Source organism: Arvicanthis niloticus, chromosome X, assembly GCF_011762505.2.
Source record: "Arvicanthis niloticus isolate mArvNil1 chromosome X, mArvNil1.pat.X, whole genome shotgun sequence".
Taxonomy (NCBI): Eukaryota; Metazoa; Chordata; class Mammalia; order Rodentia; family Muridae; genus Arvicanthis; species Arvicanthis niloticus.
In genome coordinates, this window is record NC_047679.1 from 128,384,575 (window position 1) to 128,407,466 (window position 22,892).

At 50.8% G+C, this 22,892-nt stretch overlaps 1 protein-coding gene and 1 pseudogene across 5 annotated transcripts; both read left to right on the forward strand.

Moving 5' to 3' along the window:
* Positions 1 to 1,779: 1,779 nt before the first annotated feature.
* LOC117695588 (small nucleolar RNA SNORA70) lies at positions 1,780 to 1,902 on the forward strand (annotated as a pseudogene).
* A 5,054-nt stretch (positions 1,903 to 6,956) lies between these two features.
* On the forward strand, positions 6,957 to 22,817 carry Plxnb3 (plexin B3). Of its 5 annotated transcripts, none has more exons than XR_013106065.1 (35): positions 8,578 to 9,603; positions 9,920 to 10,099; positions 10,786 to 10,914; positions 11,021 to 11,121; positions 11,918 to 12,047; positions 12,221 to 12,377; positions 12,455 to 12,563; positions 12,647 to 12,761; positions 12,891 to 13,016; positions 13,099 to 13,215; positions 13,531 to 13,624; positions 13,710 to 13,879; positions 14,123 to 14,274; positions 14,499 to 14,604; positions 15,251 to 15,381; positions 15,615 to 15,791; positions 15,894 to 16,089; positions 16,213 to 16,452; positions 16,556 to 16,717; positions 16,786 to 16,937; positions 17,046 to 17,146; positions 17,225 to 17,448; positions 17,608 to 17,786; positions 17,958 to 18,024; positions 18,418 to 18,745; positions 18,865 to 18,968; positions 19,051 to 19,147; positions 19,516 to 19,694; positions 19,839 to 19,999; positions 20,355 to 20,502; positions 20,658 to 20,722; positions 20,790 to 20,865; positions 20,992 to 21,053; positions 21,375 to 21,524; positions 22,209 to 22,817. XR_013106065.1 is itself a non-coding variant. In XM_076918943.1 (35 exons), the coding sequence occupies exons 1-34, from the start codon at positions 8,578 to 8,580 to the stop codon at positions 21,477 to 21,479; spliced, it is 5,679 nt and encodes a 1,892-aa protein (XP_076775058.1). In that variant the 3' UTR covers positions 21,480 to 21,524; positions 22,209 to 22,817. The 5 variants fall into 5 exon arrangements, 4 of the variants coding, with proteins under 4 accessions (XP_076775060.1, XP_034341923.2, XP_076775058.1 ...); XM_076918943.1 differs by having other exon boundaries at positions 20,992 to 21,066; XM_076918945.1 differs by lacking the exon at positions 8,578 to 9,603 and adding an exon at positions 6,957 to 7,171 and having other exon boundaries at positions 20,992 to 21,066; positions 21,375 to 22,817.
* Positions 22,818 to 22,892: the final 75 nt, after the last annotated feature.

Here is a 22,892-nt window from a genome sequence, read left to right on the forward strand (position 1 = left end):
AAGCTAGGGGACAGGGACTGCCTTTGGACTCTGGTTGAGTTACAAAAGGAGCAGGGAGATTTTCACAGTTTACCTCTCGAGACATCTTTCTTGTCTTTAATTTTTGTAGCTGATTAATTAAGTCCTGATACTCTTTTTCTAACTCTATTTGTTGTTTAAGAACAGATATTTTTCCTGTAACTCCCATCTGGGATCTATAAACACCATCTCCATTGGGGGAGCACTTGAATGCGGAGGCGCATAGGGAGGGGGTCTTCGGGAAGAGGGCCGTTCAGGGTCGTGGTGTTCGGCTGCCTCTTCCTCTAAGTCAGCACAATCTGGCTCTGACAAATTGTCATCAACCTTTGGTTGTATTTTGTATTCTAATTTCGGATAAATACGTTTCTTTTTATTTTGAACATGAAAGACAGCATTCAAACAATAAAAAAAAGCAGACAATTAACACATGTGAGCAACAAACAACAAAACAAAAACAAGAGTTGAGTTCAGGCTGACTTATTTCTTGCCCCATTTTCATTAACATGACTTACCTTTCTTGACCAGCAGATTCCCACAGTGATCACCTTCGATTCACTTCCAAATATTTGGCAGATCCTTCTTCCAGTAACGTCCCTCACTGAGTCTCTTGTTCTTGCTGCCCCATGTTGGGCTCCCCACAACCACACACAAACTAGCAAGGGCAGTACAACCCTAAAGAAACTGCCAAGCATCCCAAAATGTGGCAGGAAGCTGCAGAAAACTCATGAGTAGTTCTTTGGCAAGTTTCACTCTATAGCATCACCACAAGTGGAGCTCAGCAACTCAATGTAAGGTGAACCAATACATTCGTGTTGTTAGTGAAGAATAGCAAGGCAGAGCAAACCAATGCTCTAACTCCCACTGTCTGTGGGGTCATATTTATACTCCTTCTTCACACATCCATTCACATGTTTGTTATGGCAAAACATCTTTTTATCTGTGTCTGCTGCCATGAAACATTCTTTCACACGCCTGCTTTAGCAAAATATCCTTTCACCTATGTGCCCAAGTAAAACACTATTTCTTGCTTGCTTGGTACCTCCTGACGGACCAAAGGAAAATGGCTCATATTGTTTGCTGTGGGGCCTCAAGCTGACAGGCCCCTCTGTTCATTTCGCAATGGCAAGAGGTTACCTTTTGCATCTCTCTTGGACTGGCAACCCATCAACCACTGTTTGGCCTTTCCACAATGGCTATAATACCCTGGAAGTTTTTGTGGCTCATAGTAACCAGAACCTGCTTGTTCTCTTCTACAATTACTAGAGTCAATGTACCTGATATTTTCAGCTCTGAATCTTTTAGCCTCATAGTTTCTTTGGAAATCCCAAATTTACCACAATTAAAACATCAAGCATTTTGGTTCCCGATATTTCTAGCTACAATTTTCCCTATGATGTTGGCATTATACTCCTGAGAGCCAATACCATTTGTTTCCTTATCTATTCATCTATAGGGGCTCCACGTGCTTTCAATGGTCTGATTGTTCTCTTAGATATGAGGGCCTGAGCTCATACACACAAAAATAAATAGAAGCCAAGTGGTAGTGGCACACACCTTTAATTCCAGCACTCTGGAGACAGAGGCAGGCAGATCTCTGAGTTCAAGGCCAGCCTGGCCTGCAGAATGAGTTCCCAGACAGGCAGGGCTACACAGAGAAACCCTGTCTCAGTCTCAAAAAACCACCACCACCACCACCACCACCCCACACACACACACAATTAAGCGGACTTTCCTCATGGGGTCCTGCTGTGCAATGAATGGTTGCAAACAGCAGGCTCCTTGGAGATGACTTCACCCTGTTGCAATGGATGCAAACAGTAGGCTACTTGGGGGTGAATTCACTGTTACCTATATGGATTTCCCTAAGGAAACTTGGAGACAATTTTCTGGCAGTTATTCAAGTCTCTGATTTCCATGCTGTCCCCAATCTAGGGTCCAGACAGGTACACATGATGCCTTAGGAAATCCCCAGGTCAGAGTGGTCAGGATTCACACTTGTGGAGTCAAGCCCACCTGAATCATGCTTCAGAATAAGGAACACAAGATTGAGGCCCTAGGTGAAGTCAAGTTCAAGCTGTCTGGCTGCCAGAAGGTAAGTCATGTTATTAAGCGCCTTCCTCCCACTTTCTTGCCCTGGTCCTCCTCACTGAGTTCTTTTTCCTTCCCACCTCTACCCTCTAGATCCATATCTCAAAGATGTAGGGCTTCACTAGGTTGAAGACAGATCGAACTGAAGACATAGTCACTGAGAATCAGCTCATTCCTGGTGGCTGTGGTGTCGAGTATTATCACCAATCATGATCCCCTGTACCAATGGCAGGCTCTGTCCTCTGGAGGGCTTCCACTGTGGTACTCTCCTATACACCACCAAATCATGCTCAGTAATATATCTCGCACCCTGTCTGAAATTTAAAAAAAAAAAAAAAAAAAAAAAAAAAAAAAAAAAAAAAAAGAATAAGAAGATGACAAAAAACAAAAAGAAAAAAAAAGAATAAAAAAACAAATAAAAAAAAAAAGAAAGAAAAAACAAGAAGATGAAGAAACTGGAAGCTAGCAGTCAAGCTAGGCCTGGTGGCACTTTGATAATCCTAGCATTCAAGAGGTAGGCAAGAGGATCAAGGATCCTAAGTTTTAAGACTAGCTTGAGCTACACAGCTGGATCAAGAAAAACACAAAAACAGGGCTAGAGAGACGGCTCAGTGGTTAAGAGCTGCACTTCCAGAGGACCCAAGTTCAATCCCCACTACCCACATGGTAGTTCACAACTGTCCATAACCACAGTTTCAGGGGATCTGATACCCTTACACCAATGCACATGAAATAAAAATTTAAAAAAAGAAAACCACAAAAACAGTGGGCTGGGAACACAGCTCATTTGACAGAGTGCTTACCAACATGCCTAGAGCTCTTGGTTTGGTCCTCAAACTACATAGTCATCTCTGGTGTGGATTACTCTCTTCTGTATGCCATTCTTTCTCTTAACTCCAGTGCTTAAAATCCATACTTAAATTCCTTGAATAAACTCCAACTCTGCCAGGTATGGTATCACATACCTTTTATCCTAGCACTTAGAAAGCAGAAGCAGGAGGATTTCTGTGAGTTAGAGGCCAGCCTGATCTACAGATTAAGTCCCAGACCAACCAGGGCTATGCAGTAAGACCCTGTTTCCAAAAAGAAAGTGCTAAATGTTGAGGCTGAAGAGATGACTCAGTAGTTAAGAGTACTGTCTACTCTTGCAAAGGGCCTAGGTTCTGTTCCTAGCACACACATGGCAGCCCACAATTGTTTGTAACTCTCCTTCCAGGGGATCTGATGCTCTCTCTTCTGGCCTCTCCATGCACCAAGCATAAATGTTGGGTACAGCCATACATGCAGGCAAAACAACCATATACATAAAATTAAAAAATATTAATGCCAAGTGCAATGGAGGTATTGAAGACATCATATTTGTACAGTGTTAGTGGGATTTGGTAGAGGCAGGAAGTTCATATTTCTTTTGATCTGTCAGTGAGTCTCTTGCCAACATCTGGAAACCTGGGCATACAACCAGGAGATGGCACCAGACTAGTAAAGGCTGCCTCCCTAATAAGAGTTGCATACAGCTGGTCTGTGGAGGACTTGTATAGAGCAGAGTGACACATCTGCAAAGGAACCAGCTATGTGCAGGATTGCAGCAACATAATTTCCTTTGTGTAAGATGTTTGCTCCTGGATTCAGCATAGATCACTAATGTTACCAGCTGCATTTGTTACTGTCTGCTGCAGAGGTGGGGGTGGGGTGGAGCATGGAAGAAGCCTGAGCAGGACATTCACATGTGCTTTTACAGAGAATGAGGTTGCTTGTCCATAGATGCATTTTCACCCGTGAAGAAAGACATTCTCAAAACTGAACTGAAGATGTTTGTGTTTTCTTCTTTTTTCTCTTCATCCTCCCTCCTTCCTTTTCTTTCCTTTTCTCCTCCTCTTCTTCTTCCCCCACCTCTTTTTCTTTCTTTCTTTCTTTTTTTTTTTTTTTTTTTTTGGATAGACTCTCACTATATATCTCTGGAACTTTCTATATAAGCCACCACCAACACTCAGGTCACCTTAATCCAAGCTTTCATCTCAAATCCAGAAAGCCTCATAAGCCATTCCCTTATTGTGGGAAATATTTAAAAATCGACACCAAGTTCCTGTGCTATGCCCTGCTACTCTCTGCCCCGGCGGGCTGGCTGGCCATGCACTGGCGGACAATGGCCAGTTTGTTCATATCTCGTGGAGACGCTCTGACTCAGAGCTCCAAAATCTCTCCACCCAGCTCACTAAGTTTCCACTGGCCGGTCACTACCATACCAGCCCCCACGCTTCAAAACCCCCAAGACCTTTGTGGTGCACATCAAGCAAACCCACGCTTTGCTGCAGTAACTTTCTCTCTTGAACCCAGGCGAGCCGCCATATGAAGGAAAATGCAGCACAAACTTAGTTCAGAAACAATGGTAACTCAACCACTGGCCACAACAACTAAAATCTTAATCTTGTAAGCTTTATTAAATCTAAATCCTCCAGTGGCTAATCCTGATGGATCCGCCATTGAAACAGGGAGACACTAATTACATCTTGTCCTCACGCTATCCCTGTCCATAAAAGCCCTCTCTCACCCTCGCCCCTTCCACCCCCCCTCTTCTCTTTCTCTAGCCAACCCGGAAGTCCCGCCTACTCGCCCAGTGATTGGCTTTATTCATTAGGGGATGGTTTACAAGAAGTCACCTGAGTATGTGACTCACGCCTCACCCGCATCCCCTCCCACGAGAACGGAATTAACATCAAAATGCAAACAGCACCAGGCCCATCCACGACTCCCCCCCACCCCCCTACCCCCCACCCCCCCACCCCCGTTTGTCGGCTCCTTCATCTTTATTCCTCATCTTCATGCACTTTATCACTGCTATAGAGAAAGGGCATTTTAGGGTAGAGCTCCCATATTCTCCCATCTTTGCTACTTGCACCTATTCAGTACCAGGCTTTCAAGATCCCATGTCTACACCAGCAAGCACATCTGTAATGTATTTGTTTCTTTCCATGGCCATAGCACCTCTGGTCCAGGCCTCCCTACATTCTCTGTTCCAGGGCTCTCTGCTTATACTTGAACAAATGCAAAGCTGTTTAGAAAGCAAGCTCAACTTCTGGAGCTCAGCAGCTGTGAACATGATTTGCTGACCTTTGCATCCTTGCAGCCCACCCTCCACCAATCTTAAGCTCCAATAAGAGGACAAATACTTGTTTCCTCAACAGAACAGGGCATGTCACCCGTTTCCTCTCTGCTCTATATCCGCAAAAGTTCACATGGCCAGATGGATATAGGTTGAAACTCTATATGTAACTCTTAGCCTTGCCACTTACTAGCTGTGAAACTTTCCTTGCCACCTGGAGGAAATGACCAAAGCTCCTTTTGGAGTCATTGGGAGGACAAAATGTGTTAATATCATTGTATATTAACCTTTTCTTTTTCTCTAGATGGTCAATGGACACTTTGTGTGAAGCTAGGAAATGCCAACCTTGGACGGTGACCTGTTTTTAGCAGCTCCAGGTGTGTACGTACAACCAGTCCTCTCATACACCTGCTGAAGCAAGCAAAGTGGATCAAAATACTGCCTTATGTTGTTGGGCAAAGGGGCAGGCCAGCTGAGATGTGTTGGGCTGGGCATGATTGCATTGATGGGCAAGAGAGCTCTACTAGGACAGTTCCTGGAATAGAAGCTGCTACTCAGATCACTGGTGGCCCACCAGGTAGGTAGGAGCTAGGGCTGGTTTAGGCACCATGTGCAGGAACAACTGGGCCTAAGGACACTGCCTCAAGGCTGCTAAGGACAGGGAGAAGAAGCAAGAGTCTGTAAGGCTGACTAAGCTAGAGCCAAGCAAAAGCAGAGTGATACCTGCAAGCATGATGTCCCCCAGGGGGGTTGGCAGTGGAGCTGGGAGAGCAAGAACCAAACTTCTGGCCCAAAATGAGAGAGCTGGTGCCATCCTGGAATGGGGTGTAATGTAAGGAAGCTGCCTGCTTAGTTTCCCACCCCCACAGTCAACCAACCAGCTCAGCCAGATGGCAAGGGCCACCTGCCACTTCACCCTGGAACTTGCTGGTACTGTGAACTATAGAAATAGCAAAGACTCTAAATCGAGTAAAAATGTCCCTGTACAGTGGGCCTTTAGGGTAGTTGGCCCCAAAGTGCCCTACAAGAGCAGCAAGAGAGCCAGCGCTACTGGCACCCCTTTCCTTCCTTTAGTGGAAGGATCCAGGCCCATCCTGGGAGGACCTTCCTGTCCTATGTCTGAAGCCCAGGGCTCAATCCTGACAAAGTCTCCTGTGGTCTCCCTGCCTTAGCCCCTCCCATGAATTATCCTCTTCTGGTTTTCCCCACTACCATTTTGTACCTGGCACAGCTTTGCCAGTCCTTGGGGGTAGAACTGGGTGGGGATAATCTTCTCTCAGGCCAGTAGGCGGGAGAGAAGGTCTTCTTCATGAGCTGTCTTTGTCAGTGCCTCCTCTGCCCTAGCCTGGACAAAGGCAGGCATTGACAGCTGGGACTGGCACTTCAGCCAGGACCAAAGCTATTGAGGCTGAAGCTGACATTTCAGGGACTCAGTGCCTTTGGCCCTGTGGTGGGGGCTTAAGGACTATCCTGTGCTCTTTACAGGGACCCAGAGAAACTCAGGGAGGGAGCACTCTACACTAGCACAGTAGTTGTGAACCACATGGGGAAAATTGGATCAAGGAAACCCTGTCCCTTTGTCTCTACATCCCAGGGAGTTTCCTCCCTGGAGATGGGTAGTGGCAGGAAGCTCCCTGGTTAGAACAGCCAGAGTGGGGGCAAGAACACCAGATAGCAGGTCCCTGGCCTGGGCCTCTAGACAGAGGGGACATTGTTGGGGTGGAGGCAGGGCTGCCTTGGCCAGGCCACTATTAACAAAGCTGCCAGCTGTGGTGGAGCCCGGTCTCCAGGCCCTTGCCCCCTCCCCTGCCTCCTTCCTCCCCCAAGGCCACCATGAATGGGGCTGAGCCTCAACTGTCTCCCTCCCACTCAGTACAATGCCCTCCACAGCCATCTTGTGCCCGTCGCCACTGCCCTGAGGCAGCTGATGTGAGGAGACCCCCATTTCTACACTCCGTAGTGGTGGTAAGTGTCTGGGCCCTATGTCCCCAAAGGTGTCCTTAAGAGATTCAGAGAAGGATAAATTTGCCTGGACTAGGGCACAGAGCAGTCTTGCAGGGAGCTTCTATCTTCTCTGCCTTCTTGGCTAACAATTCCCATCTCCTCCATTACACAAACCCAACTCTGTCACAGAGATACACGGGCACTAGAGGAAAATGTCTTTCCTGTCTGTGCTCTCAAGATAAAGGGACTTGGGGTCTTTCTGAGTAGCAGTGGGTGGCTCCTGGCTGGCACATACCCACATGACTAACTGTGCAGATCCCAAATGAATTCAGGATCTATCACCAGTTCCTACCCTCTTTCTAGAGTTCTACTCAGGGTTAAATCTATCTGAATGTCACCTAATTAGGCAGTTGGTCAGTGGCTGCTGCTGACTGCTTTTGGAAGAGAGCTGGGGACTGGCACCTGTCCTCAGTGCCTCAGACTCAGGGTCCCCTCTGCTCACACCTGGAGCTACCTGTCCTGCTTCTTTCCCCCTCTGACCTTTCTCTCATGGCTCTCCTCATCAGAGTTCCTACGCTGAGAACCCTTCTAGAACTAGGTTTCCACAGACTCTAGCTGCTGGGGTTCATCACTCTTGTACCCTGAGCTCCCTGCCTCCTAGTGCTTCAGAGTTCCCCTAGAACCCTCCAGGCTGGCACAAAGCTCTCCTGCCACCCCTACACTGACCACCTAGTGGTGGTCTAAAGCTCTGTCCCTGGCCACCTATTCATTACTGTTTTGGGGGTACTGTGCCTATCCTATGTCTGGCTGCATCTTGGCTGGAAGCCAAAGCTCTTCTTGGATGTCTTGTCTAGTTAGTGAAGGTTCCTGTATGAAGCTGGTTCTGACTACATAGAGTAGGTTTTCTGTCCCTGTCCCTTTTGTCATGGGTATTCTGTCTTTACACATGATGATCTGGCTTCTCTTATCATCATGCCTTTTTGTCTAGGTAACCATATCTAGTTGCCTTTCAGACATGGCTCCCTTTTTCTGCCTCTGTCACTCAGAATCCCTCTGTTATGCCCATGTGGCTTCTCAGGATCTGTCCTCTTTCTAGTCTACATACATATAAAGCAGAAGATGAAAGAATTTTTTCCTTGTGTGTGCCCTCATCACCATCCTGTCTCTTTCTCCATCTCTAGGACACTTTCTTTGTCCTTTCTTTTTCCTGAATGCCTCCCTCTGAGCACCCCCCACCCTTTCTCTCTTTCTCTCTCTTCCTCCCCTCCCTCCCCTGTCTCTCTAGCCTCTTTTGCCTTCCTCTGGCCATGTCCCTTTCCTAGTTTAGCTCCCATTTTCTCTCTTACCCACTTCTGCCTGTTGAAGAATGAAGCATCTTCAGCATTCTCCCATCAGGTCAGCTGACTGACTTCCTCCAGGCTCCTGTGATGGCTCCCTGGTCTCTCTTCAGCCTCCACCTTCTGCTGCTGCTCCTGCTGCTGCTGCCCTTAACCAGGGCCCATCGCTTCTCTGTACCAAACACCAGCTTCAACCACCTGGTGCTGGCACCAGACCAGGGCAAACTCTACGTGGGTGCAGTGAATCACCTCTTCCAGCTCAGCCCTGAGCTGAAGATGGAGTCTGTGGCTATCACTGGCCCTGTCGTTGACAGTCCTGATTGCGTGCCTTTCCGTGACCTGGCTGAGTGCCCACAGGCCCAGCTCACCGATAATGCCAACCAGCTCTTGCTGGTGAGCGGCAGGACACAGGAGCTGGTGGCTTGTGGGCAAGTGAGGCAGGGTGTATGTGAGAAGCGGCGCCTTGGGGATGTGACTCAAGTGCTGTACCAGGCTGAGGACCCTGGTGATGGGCAGTTTGTGGCTGCCAATACCCTGGGAGTGACCACAGTAGGCCTAGTGGTGCCCTTGCCAGGTCGAGACCTCCTGCTGGTGGCCAGAGGCCTGGCAGGCAAGCTGTCAGCAGGAGTGCCACCCCTAACTGTGCGCCAGCTGACTGGGCCACAGCCTTTCTCCAGTGAAGGTCTGGGAAGACTTGTGGTGGGTGACTTTTCAGACTATAACAATAGCTATGTAGGGGCTTTTTCTGATGCTCATTCTGCCTACTTTGTCTTCCGTCGCCGTGGGGCTCGGGCCCAGGCTGAGTATCGCTCCTATGTAGCTCGTGTCTGCCTTGGAGATGTCAACCTTTATTCCTATGTGGAAGTGCCCCTTACCTGCCATGGCCAGGGCCTTATCCAGGCTGCCTTCCTTGCTCCAGACACCTTGTTAGGTGCATTTTCAGCAGGCACAAGTCAGGCACAGGCGGCCCTGTGTGCCTTTCCCTTAGCTGACCTGGACAGGAGTATGGAACAAGCCAGGCGACTTTGCTATACTACTGGTGGTCAGGGTCCCAGCGGCCTGGAAGAAGCCACTGTGGAGTATGGTGTCACGTCCCGTTGCGTCACTCTGCCTCCTGTGAGTGGTGAGAGCCTGGCTCCTAAATTTTGACTGGGGGTTCTATCTTTACTTTCTGTGTCTTATCCTGCTTTGTCAGCCCTCTCCCTCTGTGATTTGGGACAGAGTACTCTCCAGGAATAGCTAGCTACAGGTTCACCTCTTAGCTGAGTATATCAATAGGTAGCAGATGGCTCTATCTCAAAGCTCTGATCTGCTCGCAGCTTTTCAATTCCTCCCAACTCCTTTCTCACTGGCTGTGGGGTATCCTCTGCTCCCAGGGGAATGCCTACCCACCACCTCCTGAGAACTGATTCTCTACACCTTGCCTATCTAGGATTCCCCTGAGTCATACCCCTGTGGTGATGAACACACCCCCAGTCCCATCGCAGGCCGCCAACCCCTTGAGGCCCAGCCTCTGCTGCAGCTGGGACAGCCCATCAGTGCAGTTGCTGCTCTCCAGACAGATGGTCATATGATAGCCTTCTTGGGAGATACCCAGGGCCAGCTACATAAGGTGAGATCCTGACCAATGGGAGTGGTTTTGGGGTTTTAGATGGCCTTTACACTTTCAGGCTAGGCCTGGTAGCTCTGCTATATGTGGTTCAGGAAAGCCTCAGGATAACTCCATCTCTCAGCTGTGTACCACTGTGGGTCAGAAAGCCTCACTGCACATGGGCATTTCGTAGGACCCACCTTCTGCTCTGGTTCCCAAATGAGAAACTACTTAGGACCCTCTGCAGGCACCTGTGCCTTCTCTAACCAATGAGGGCAGTGCTGAGGCTGGATGGATGATATGTAGGTAAGCCCAGAGGATCTGATGCACAGAAGTAGATTGGACCCAGGAGTCTCTCTAAGGTAAAACACTGCCTTTTGTCTTTATAGCTGCCTTTCCATGTGGTAGAATGGTCTGGTATTCAAGAGCCTTAGTCAGGGCTCTTCTGTTGTCCCAGCCTTGTTACTTCCTGGAGAATGGCTTAACCTTGAGGGTCCTGAATGGGAGAAAGTAACATGTTTATACCTTAATGGCCTATCAGGAGGGGATGTCTGGCTCTGAGGTAACAAGACTACTTCCTGAGAGTCTTTATGTCCATCTAAAGGACCCAGGAAAGCATGTGCCTTCAATGGCCAGCTTTAAGCCAACAATAGAAGTGGCCTTGGCTTGGCAGGGTGGCCCAGTTTTATTTTTGTGCCCCTACCCAGGTCTTTCTAAACAGCTCCCATGGCCAGGTATACCATTCCCAGCAAGTGGGGCCCCCCGGCTCAGCCATCAGTCCAGACCTGCTGGTAGACAACAGTGGAGACCACCTCTATGTCCTAACCGCCCAGCAGGTAAGGCCTGTCTCTGAGGCTAGACAAGAGGTCTTAGACAAGAGGTCTTAGACAAGAGGCCCACGTCTTTGTAACCACCTTTATCTCTCCCTCACTGCCCATTCAGGTAGACCGGATACTTGTGGCAGCCTGTCCTCAGTTTCCTGACTGCACTACCTGCCTCCAGGCCAGGGACCCACTGTGTGGCTGGTGCATCCTTCAGGGCAGGTGAGCATGGGCCCAGGGTTGAACCAACAGACACTGGGGGTCCAAGAAACCGTCCATGGAAGCAGCTGAGGCCAACTTGGCTCAGTTTTTCCTGAGCTCCTTGATACCATCTCAGATCATTGGATCACTGTTTATCTCTCACTCCTGTAGTCTTACCTCAAACCAGGCCTTTGATCTCTCCCAGGACCCATGACTTGCTGCTGGTGTTCCTTGGCCCACTCTGGTTTTCTTCCAACCTGGACTGTCAGCCCAGGACTCATTTATGGAAACCTAAAGTATAGGCTGGGTATATCACTGAGTTAGATGAGTGTTTGCCTAGCATGCACAAAACTCTGGGTTCAACTCCTAGCACATATAAGTTAGGCATGGTGCAGGGTGCATGTATGGTGGCACATACTTGTAATCCCACTTGGGAGGTGGAGGCAGGAAGACTAGAAATCCAAGGTTACCTCCAGCTACAGTTTCAGGCCCACCTGGCATACACGAACCCTTGTTAGAAGAGGGGGAATGAAGGAGAAAGGAAGGAAGAGAGGAAGAAGGGAGAGAAGGAAGGAAGGGAGGGGAAAGAGAGAAGGAAGGAGGGAAGGAGGGAGGGAGGGAGGGAGGGAGGGAGGGAGGGAGGGAGAAAACCAGTGTTTTCCTCTTATTTATAATTAAGGCTACAACCTGCACCTGGCCACGAAGCCCTACATTTCTTTCACTCCTCCTTACTGTGTTCCAGCCAGGCCATCCTCCTATCCCCATGCTAGGAAACCTGAGACTCACAAGGTGAATCAATGAGTCCTCTGCCTGGCAGGTGTACTCGGAGGGGTGAGTGTGGACGGGCGGCCCAGCCAAACCAGTGGCTGTGGAGCTATGAAAACAACCACTGCCTTCACATCCAGAGCCAGCTACCAGCCCAGCACCCCCGTCAGGAACAGGGCCAGGTGAAGCACTGACACTGCTGGTCTTGCAGCTAGTGTGGCCATTCCCTGTGGCAGCACAGTGTTAGCTGTTTCCTGACCATTTCTGCCCTAGCTGCCTCTGCCCACAGCCCCAGCATGACACTTACACACTCTGCTCTAGATCCATTTCCCTGTATCCCTCTTATGTGTCACAGATTACTTTGTCTGTTCCTCGGCTGCCCACCCTGGCCATGGATGAATTCTTCCACTGTGCCTTTGGGGACTACAACAGTCTAGCTCAAGTGGAAGGGCCCTATGTGGTCTGTGCTACCCCTCCTCAAGATCAGATACCACCTAATCCTCCAGGCTCAGGTGAGTGGACGCTTGAGTAGGGATCCCAGGGTGGAAAGAGCTACAAGACCTTCTCTGTCACCACTGTCTCCTTCCAGATCATGTCACCTTGCCCCTGGTCCTGATGTTTGAGGATGTGGTAGTGGCTTCTACCACATTCTCCTTCTATGACTGCAGTGCTGTTCAGGCCTTGGAAGTGGCTGCCCCGTGAGTTCCTGGGTCTGGCTCCTGATGGGTAAGGGTGGAAATCCCAGATGGCACCCAACCTAAAAACACCCCTGTCCTTGTAGGTGCCGCACTTGTGTGAGCAGCCTGTGGCGGTGCCACTGGTGCCCCCAGAGTAGCCACTGTGTATATGGAGAGCACTGCCCAAAGGGTGAAAAAGCTGTCTACAGTGCCCAGGAGGTGGGTATGACTGACATACAAGCTCCTTGTACCTGATCAATCCAGAAGGCCACCCCAACAGGACAGTACCTGAGCCATCCAGGAGTAATCGCATGCAATTTTAAAGAGCTAAGGCTGTCCTTTCCCTAGGTGGACATCCTGATTCGTGGCCCGGAGGCTTGCCCCCAGGTTGAGGGTCTAGCAAGTCCCCAGTTGGTGCCTGTGGGCTGGGAGAGCCATGTGACCCTGCACATTCAGAACCTTCACTATTTCCGAGTGAGTAGTCAGGTGGATGGGGGAATGATGGAAGACTAGATAGTGTCCACAAGACTAACATTATGACATCTGCATCTTCTAGGGTCTGCCTGCCTTGTACTACTGCTGGCTAGAGCTGCCTGGAAAACTGCAAAAGCTACCTGCCTCCCTAGAGGAGACATCCAGGGACTCTGGCCTCATTCACTGCCAGGCCCAGCAGGTAAAAGGCTGCTTGGTGTCTTGGGCAGCCCCCATCTACTCAAATGAACACACACACACACACACACACACACACACACACACACACACACACAGAGAGAGAGAGAGAGAGAGAGAGAGAGAGAGAGAGCTCTGCCCAGTCCCTCTTCCTCTTACCATTAGTTACAAAAGCCTACCCTATGCCAAGAGAAGTGTGCCTGCAGCCTCTGTCCCTCTGTTTAGAGATACAAAAGACTATCACAACCATTCTAAGGCAGCAGGGGGCAGAGGTATCCCAAGTCAGGGGTCAAGCCTGACCCCTGCCCTCTGCCCGCAGTTCCACCCCTCTATGTCTCAGTGGGAGCTCCCAGTGCCCATCTATGTAACCAGAGGTGAGATCCAGCGGCTGGACAACACCGGTGATCTTCATGGTGAGCCCTGAGGTGACAAGGCAGGTAGGGGGCAGGATGTGTAGCTCAGGAGCAGTGGCTCAGCATGCTGTTCCACCTTCCCTAGTGACTCTATATGACTGTGCCATGGGTCACCCTGACTGTAGCCACTGCCAGGCAGCCAATGGGAGCCTGAACTGTTTGTGGTGTGGGGATGGCCAGCCTGCCTGCCGCTATGGGCCACTGTGCCCACCAGGTGCTGTGGAACAGCTATGCCCTATACCCAGCATTGATGTGGTGAGACTCTGCCCCTGTAGACTCTAGCTTCCCCCCCCCCAAGGTCCTTGTCTCCACTGTTTGATACTCGCCCCATGTTGCCTCTACTGTCTGATATTCCCTCATGTCAAGCCACTTGCTTCAGATTCCCAATCCCTAGTAGTTTGGTCTAGACATTTTCCAGTAGTTGGCAAACTGGGCACCACTACTGTAGAGTGAAATGTAGGTTTGGAGAATCTTATCTGCTATCCTTCTCTGCTACAGATTGAACCTCTGAGTGGTCCCCCAGAAGGTGGCTTGGCCATCACCATCCTGGGTTCCAACCTGGGCCAGACCTTTAATGATGTGCAAAATGCTGTGACTGTGGCTGGCCAGCCTTGCAACCCTGACCCTTCTCTTTACCGCATCTCTGCACGGTGAGGCTCCTCGACAGGCTGGAGAGGAGAGGGATGCTATCCAGGGTAGGCCTTCAGAAACTGGTCACCCAGAAACAGTGAAAGCTTTCAGCCAAGAAATGTGAGGCCCTGGGTCTCACAAAAGGGAAAGAGGCAGCAGAGGAAGAACAAGCTACAGGCAGCTCCTAACAGGCTGCTCTAGGCTCCCACAGGGCTTGAGCAGCTACCACACTTTGATTCACTAGGATTGTATGTGTGACATCTCCTGCTCCCAATGGCACTGCTGGGCCAGTCCAAGTGGCCATTAAGAGTCGTCCTCCTGGCATCTCAACCCAGCACTTCACCTACCAGGTCAGTAACTCCCTAAGGTGGGAAGGAAGAGTATATAAAGATGTCAAATTGGATCCAGAGGGGAGCAGGAAGCACTGCTGCTGTTTCCAAGAAGTAAGCCACATGATCTCAGTGGAGAGCAGGCTGGGGTCAGTGTTGTGATGACAAGAACACTGTCACTGGCAGCTATCCAGGAGGTAGGCAGGCAGTGCAGAAACAAGAACAGCAGATAGCCAGGTAGAAGAACACACAACTTGTTGCAACCCTGGTAAGGGATGAGGAGAAAGAAGGTATATCCTCAGATGCTAGCCTGAGCCCTTGGCACATAGACCACTCTGGAGTGGAAAGCCCAGGGTGAAAGTAGAAGGCAGAGGTGGGTTAGGACAAGTTCTGCTACAGTGTCCCAAACTGGTGACTGGACCCTAGAACTTAGAGCTTGGGAGGCCCCAGGTGTAAACTGCTCAGGAGGGAGAAGGTAATAGCAAGGAGGTAAACAGGAGGGAAGCTAACCTATATAAAACTGAAGAAGAAATATGTGCCCTTCATGAAGGAAGATGCAGTTGACTGAGACCCCTGACTCTAGAGACCAATGAGTGGGCCTGTACCTCAATGCTGGAGGGCCTTGAGGATGGGCTCTGTGTCTACTCTAGCTTACCCTGTTTCCTAGGACCCTGTCCTGCTAAGCTTAAATCCTCAGTGGGGCCCCCAGGCAGGGGGCACCCAGCTCACCATCCATGGCCAGTATCTCCAGACAGGAGGCAACGTCAGTGCCTTTGTGGGTGACCAACCTTGCCCTATGTGAGTATCCAACTCAGCTCAACTATTCCAGCCCTGGCCACTCAGCTGGAGGACCGACCCTCTTATACAATGGGGCAGTGGATTCAAGGCTTGAAATTCTTAAGAGAAGTGGTACCATGCCTATCCCTAGTAACCTCTCCTCCTGCTGGGGGAAGCAAGTGGGCCTCTTTCTAGAGGACTGGACCCCTCACTAGGGCTGAGCCCAAAGTGAGAACATATCCCCTCTTCCACAGCCAGGAGCCTGTGTGTCCTGAAGCCATCATATGCCACACCATGCCCCAGACAGAACCAGGTGAAGCAGTGGTCCTCGTACTCTTTGGCCATGTTGAACGCAAACTGCTCACCACCCCTTTTCGATATACTGCCAACCCCCAACTGGTAGAAGCAGAGCCTAGTGTCAGCTTCCGGGGGTGAGTTCTTAGCCAACCCACAGTGAACCACTTGAAAGATGGGGTATTAGGGCTGAACTACCTAAGATCCTCTTAACTCTTTTGACTTCAAACCTGGTACAGAGGTGGACGAGTGATTCGAGTCAGGGGTACAGGCTTAGATGTTGTGTGGCAGCCCTTGCTGTCTGTGTGGCTGGAGGATGAGCCCAAAATGAAGGCTTTGGGGGTCCAGGCCCAGGATGTGAACCCAAGAAGGAGCTGTGGTGCCCCTGCTGCAGATCCTCAGGCTTGTATCCGTCTTGAGAGTGGCTTGCTACAGGTGAGTCTCCTACCACCTCTAGCAGAGAATGGTGCCATCCACAGGGAATGATTAGTGAGGGGGCAAGGGAGGTCACCAAGACCACTCACTGATCTGCATCCCTGCGCCTCCCCCCACCCCCAGTGCTCTACCCTCTGCTCTGTCAACTCATCCAGCCTCCTCCTGTGCCACAGTCCAGCGGTGCCAGATGGGGCCCTCCCAAAGCGAGTCTTCTTTGCCCTAGACAACATACAAGTAGACTTTGCCAGTGCTAGTGGGGGCCAGGGATTCCTATACCAGCCTAACCCTCGCCTGGCTCCACTCAGTCATGAGGGGATTACTCACCCCTACCGCCTCAAGCCAGGCCATGTCCTGGATGTGGAGGTAAGTGTGCCACCAGCCAGGCACTGCCTGGGCACTCACCATCCTGAGGAGGATGGTATAGGGTCAGGGTCCCACAGGCTCAGGCTCCTGCTATGTGTCCCAGGGTGAAGGCCTCAATCTGGGGATCAGCAAGGAGGAGGTGCAGGTGCATATTGGAGATGGAGAGTGCCTGGTGAAGACGCTCACGCTTACTCACTTGTACTGTGAGCCACCACAGCAAGCCCCTCAGCCCACCAATGGTTCAGGCATCCTGCCACAGTTTGTGGTGAGTGTGCGGCCCTGGTGGATGGGCTGTGTGCTGCAGGTCCATGCTCAGGAGCCCTGCTCTTCCAGGTGCAGATGGGCAACGTGCGCCTGGCTCTAGGCCCTGTCCAGTATGAAGCCGAGTCCATGATATCCACCTTTCCTGTGGAGGCCCAGATGGGCCTGGGCATGGGTGCTGCCATGCTGATTGCTGCAGTGCTCCTCCTCACCCTCATGTACAGGTGAGGATGCCCCCTCATCAGTACGTATGGGCAAATTTCCCATGGCAGGCCCTAGGCCAGTGGCCATCCTGGTCTGGGCCTGTGGCTATGTCTGGCCTCTTGCTCCAGGCACAAGAGCAAGCAGGCCTTGCGAGACTATCAGAAGGTGCTGGTACAGTTGGAGAACCTGGAGACTGGTGTGGGTGACCAGTGCCGCAAGGAGTTCACAGGTGTGTGTGTGGATACAGGTGGGAGGACAGGGCATCTACCAGGCCTAAACCTACATCTTGATGGGTCCTGGCCTGCAGACCTGATGACTGAGATGACAGACCTCACCAGTGACCTAGAGGCCAGTGGGATTCCCTTCCTGGATTACCGAACATATGCTGAGCGTGCCTTCTTCCCCGGCCATGTTGGCTGCCCACTACAGCCAGGGCTCGAGGGGCCTGGGGAAGAGGGTCACAGTGTCACCGTGTGCCAGGGTCTTACACAACTCTCCAATTTGCTCAACAGCAAGCTCTTCCTTCTCACAGTGAGAGCCACATGGATGGTGGGGACAGGCAGGGCAGTCCCGGGAGTCTAAGCTGGTAGGGAGGTGGGGCTGGGGACTGGCCAGACCCAGGTAGAAACATGGCCACAGAAAGAGGGAGGGTGTGGTGCTTTGGAGAATGACTACCAACTCCCTGTCTAGCTCATCCACACCTTAGAGGAGCAGCCAAGCTTCTCCCAGAGGGACCGCTGCCACGTGGCCTCACTACTTTCTCTGGCTCTGCACAGCAAGCTTGAGTATTTGACTGACATCATGAGAACTCTGCTTGGTGACCTAGCATCCCATTATGTACACAAGAACCCCAAGCTCATGTTACGCAGGTTGGCCTTAACCTGAATGTGGGGGCAGAGGCGGGGGCTTACCTCTGACCCATTGACAATACAGGTGGTGTGGGATCAGGCCCTGAGGTCAGGAGCCAGGAACTCCAGGAGTGGGGTCAGAGAAGATTTGAGAACTATCCTCACCAGGACCTTGGGGCTTCTTCCATACAGGACAGAGACCATGGTAGAGAAGCTGCTCACCAATTGGCTATCTATCTGTCTCTACGCCTTCTTGAAGGTGAGGAACACTGAACAACATTTAGGAGCTTCTGCCTGGTTGTGGTCCCATAACTGATATACAAATCACCCCAGGACCCCTGGCTAAGACCCAGGGTGGGCCATCAAATGAAGGTCATGAGATAGATTCTTTTCTTTGCTCAATGGACCTATGAGAGGTCCAAGACAAGAGAGTGCTGGAAAAGGAAGGTATTGTGCCCCTTCTCTATCTGACTGTTAAGCAGGAACAAAAAGGGCTTGGGGCCCAGCCCAGGGGGCTGTGATAGCTGGCTGGCCTTTGCTCATCCTTGCTATAGGCTGCTAGCTGCCCCTCCCAGTCTCACCATGCCCTGTATTGGACCTTGCTGGATCCACTAGTCTTGTGACCAATGGGTGGCCATCTTACTGGTTGTAGGAAGTAGCTGGCGAGCCACTGTACATGCTCTTCCGAGCCATCAAGTACCAGGTGGACAAGGGCCCTGTGGATGCTGTGACAGGCAAGGCAAAACGAACTCTGAATGATAGCCACCTGCTACGAGAGGATGTGGAGTTCCAGCCCCTAACCCTGATGGCACTGGTGGGACCAGGAGCTGGTGGGGCAGCAGGAAACAGTGAAGTGCATCGAGTGCCAGCCCGGGTGCTTGATACAGACACCATCACCCAAGTCAAGGAGAAGGTGTTGGATCAAATCTACAAGGGAACCCCCTTCTCCCAGAGGCCTTCAGTGCATTCCCTAGACCTTGGTAAGAAAGCCAGCCTTACACCCTGCTCCCTCCTCCCACACCTGTAGCTGTTCAGCTACTGCTAATGAGGAACTCAGAAAGTAGGCTGTGTGCTTATGGGCTTCTTTGGGTCCCTCCAGAGTGGCGCTCAGGCCTAGCTGGTCACCTAACCCTGTCAGATGAGGACTTGACCTCTGTGACTCAAAACCACTGGAAGAGACTCAACACCCTACAACACTACAAGGTACTAGTGGGTGGCAACAGGACAAGGTGGATGGGTTAGGGGATGCCTCTAGGATCAATCTGTGATCATTCCCCACCTTCAGGTCCCAGATGGAGCAACAGTGGTACTCATTCCTCAGCTGCACAATGGTGGCACTGTCTCCCAGAGTCTGGGCCAGACTGGCTGCCCTTCTGGAGAGAGTGAGTCCCTTGGTCCAGATATTTCCATCTGCCAGGAGCCCCAGCACATCTCAGGTAGCCCAGGGTTAGATTCACTAGAGCCCCAGGCTGTGCCAGCAGAAGTCCTGTCCAGTCTATCTGCCTCATCTAGGTTCCCTACCCCTCCTTGCCAGTGGGATAGCCAATCTCCAGGCTGAACCAAGATGTGGAAGTTCTGGAAACATAGGGTATTAGGCTGAGCAAGTTCCTGAGCCATTTCTCTCTTGTTCCCTACCTTCTCCCTCCTTGTTCTTTCCTTACTCCATTCCAAGAGAAGTGTGGGTTGTGTATCTTTGGTTGCATGTTGAGGGCAGGAGCACAAGACAGAGGTTAAGCTTCTGTACTCTTAGACACTCCCATGCTGGAAGATGGTGAAGAAGATGGAGTTCGGCTCTGGCACCTAGTAAAAGCCACTGAGGAGATAGAAGGGGCCAAAGTGCGGCGCAGCAGCCTCCGGGAACGAGAACGAGAACGGGCACGAGCCAAAGCCATTCCTGAAATCTATCTTACTCGCTTACTTTCAATGAAGGTTGGTGTGGCCAGAGTAGTCAGGCAATGGAGCAGGATTGTCAAGAAATTGTGACTGAGCTTGGGAGGAGGTGTAGTTCTGATGAGGCAGGGGGTAGCCCCCTTTTCATCTTGCCTTCACATGGTCCTCATAACCCGCCTACAGGGTACCCTGCAGAAGTTTGTGGATGACACCTTCCAGGCTATTCTTAGCATGAATCGGCCTGTGCCTATTGCTGTTAAGTACCTATTTGACTTCCTGGATGAGCTGGCAGAGAAACATGGCATTGAAGATCCAGAGACCCTGCACATTTGGAAGACAAATAGGTACCTTTCCTGTTGACCTCTCTCCTTCCCACTGTGTGGGTGGTCTACTGAATTTTAGAGGGACAAGGTCATTATGACAGGGTAGCAGGTCCAGGATAGGAATCCAGACTTTATAGTACCACCCTGAGTTTCTGCTCTCACTCTACAGCCTAGACTAATAGTAGGAGGGTCCAGGTTCAGATCACTTGGGCCATGAGGACAACTTCCCATGGAAAACAAAGCCTGAGTTCACTGCTGCCTAGGTCCCCAGCTCCAGGAGAGGCATCCATGTGGAGGAGTAGGGAGCTGGAATACAAGGGAAAGAGGCCACAATGGCAGGTCAGGCCTCATCCCCACACCTGACCTGTGCCTTTAGCCTACTGCTGCGATTCTGGGTGAATGCCTTGAAGAATCCACAGCTCATCTTTGATGTACGAGTGTCAGACAACGAGGATGCCATCTTGACTGTCATTGCACAGACCTTCATCGATTCCTGCATGGTCTCGGAGCATAAAGTGGGCCGGGTGAGGGCAGAAGCAGGACACCAGAGGCAAATAGAAGAGTTTGTGGGGAAACCCAGTGCAGAGCCTGGGTGCTGAGAGGGATGGCATCATGAAGGTAGCGTATGTGGTTCTGCTACCTCCCTGTTTATACCTTTCACCTCCTCTACCTGGAGTAGGATTCCCCAGTGAACAAACTGCTCTACGCCCGGGAGATCCCTCGCTACAAGCAGATGGTGGAAAAGTAAGTATCAGAGACGTTGGGGTTGGGGATCAGAGAGGCAGGTCCCTAACCCTGTTGACTTCTCCAGGTACTATTCGGACATTCGCCAGAGCTCTCCAGCAAGCTATCAAGAGATGAACTCAGCTCTGGCTGAGCTTTCTGGGGTGAGACATGGCCCAAGGGACCCAGTCCTCCACATTTAGGGGGAAAGTAACTGGCTAGCAGAAGTGGAGAGCCTTGGGTCTTAAGATCTAAGATAAGGGACTCACTGTCCAACATGCTACCCATAGAATTATACCTCTGCTCCCCACTGTCTGGAGGCTCTTCGAGAACTTTACAACCACATCCACAGGTATTATGACCAGGTGAGGCCAGAAGGGGAGAGGGTAGGCACTTGGAGGAGGTATATCCAAGACAATGGCTCACAGAACCTTCCTGACAGTGTTAGGGGTGATAGTTGGGGTGGCCCAATCCAGATAGAGGGAAGAAAGGATGGGAGCCATCTTGTGCTGAAAGGGCCCAGGTTGGGAAATGGTTTTGGTTTTCACCCAGGCCTCCCTGGGCAGACCTAGAGCAGAACCCCTATTCTATTGCCCCAGGCCCTTGTTGAGATCCCTCAGCTGATGGGCAGAAGGGTGGGATTTCAAGCAGGTACACTCTGCTGTCCTGACAGATTATCAGTGCCCTGGAGGAGGACCCTGTGGCCCAGAAGATGCAGCTGGCTTGCCGCCTGCAGCAGGTCGCTGCCTTGGTGGAGTACAAAGTGACTGACCTGTGAACTAGGGCCACAGTGATTACCTGAGACCTGCCAACTTATAGAACAGTGAGCAGGATCAACCACCAAAGTACCTAGCAGTTACTGAAAAGGGGGTCAACAAGGCTATCTAGAGTGCCTACTGCCCCATCTGCTTCATTCTAACTTATAATGAGCCCTACCCTCTTTTTTTTGTTTGTTTGTTTTTTGTTTTTCGAGACAGGGTTTCTCTGTGTAGCTCTGGCTGTCCTGGAACTCACTCTGTAGACCAGGCTGGCCTCGAACTCAGAAATCCCCCTGCCTCTCCTCCCAAGTGCTGGGATTAAAGGCGTGTGCCACCACCGCCCGGCTGAACCTTACCCTCTTTCCCACTGTATTTATTTGCTTGCTGGAAAAATCACATCTGGAAATAAAGTAGAAACACATCTTTTTAAAAACAATCTCAATCTGCCACCCCTGCCTTTTCCTGCCAACCGTCAGCTCTTAGTATTACTTGGAGCTGAGGTGAGAGGCACAAGTGGGGATTATAAAGGAACCATCTGCATCCCTACCTTCTAGCTCAAGGATGCCACTTCTCCCAATACCAGGGTTCACGCCCCAGACATGCCCAGGTTCTGCACAGGGCTTCTCTACAAGCGTTTCTTCTACACATCTTTGCCCTTAGTCCAGTGGTTCAATCTGGCACCCTTGGAGAAAGAAGAGATAATTACCCCTTTCATACTTTGTCCTATTCCTCCTTTCCTGACCTCCCAGGCCCTGCAGGGAACTGTCCTCTCCATCTGTGCCCGTCCCCACCCTTGCCAGTTATTTCTTAACATAGGACACTGGACAAAGTGTCTCCTACCTTGAGGTAAGTACTGCCACTGCCAAGCCCCCTCCACTTAATTCAGAAGTTTCTGGCTAGCCTCCTATCTTCACTTTAGCCCCTTTATTCTCATCTAAAAGCAATTAGAGTAGACTCTTTCACACTCTCATGTCATTCTATTTTAATTTTATGTATATGGATGTCTATATACTACTTGTTCTGTCTGGTGGCCAAGGCCACAACAGGATCTTTCAGTTACCAACTAGCTCATAGGCAACAACTGTGGGTTTTTTTTTCCTGGTGGACATGGCAGAGTTGGCCCAAATGGGAACCTGCAAATGTTGATGGAAACAGCAAGGCAGAAGTGCCCAGCTCTAGAGCTAGGAGATGCTATGCAAGTCTGAGGGACCTTTTACCTCTGATGGGAGGAATGAGTTACCTTTAGCTCTTGCCCTTGACTTCTGCTCAGTCACACAGAGGGGAGATCTGGGCTCCCACCTGTATGGGGGATGCTGTCTATGAGTTACAAAAGAGCTTGGATCAGGGTTGAGAATGAGTTTCAGATGGGGTTGGTGGGGGGGGGTCACCTCTAAAAGGATATGCACACGGGGTAAGTGGGAAGTTTGAGCACG

What these genes read in the sequence shown, in the direction of transcription:
- Plxnb3 (XM_034486032.2), top strand. Translation starts at nt 8,578, where the DNA reads ATGGCTCCCTGGTCTCTCTTCAGCCTCCACCTTCTGCTGCTGCTCCTG. An exon ending in AGAACCTTCACTATTTCCGA is followed by an intron (nt 13,017 to 13,098) that starts GTGAGTAGTCAG and finishes TGCATCTTCTAG; the next exon opens with GGTCTGCCTGCCTTGTACTA. An exon ending in CTATACCCAGCATTGATGTG is followed by an intron (nt 13,880 to 14,122) that starts GTGAGACTCTGC and finishes TCTCTGCTACAG; the next exon opens with ATTGAACCTCTGAGTGGTCC.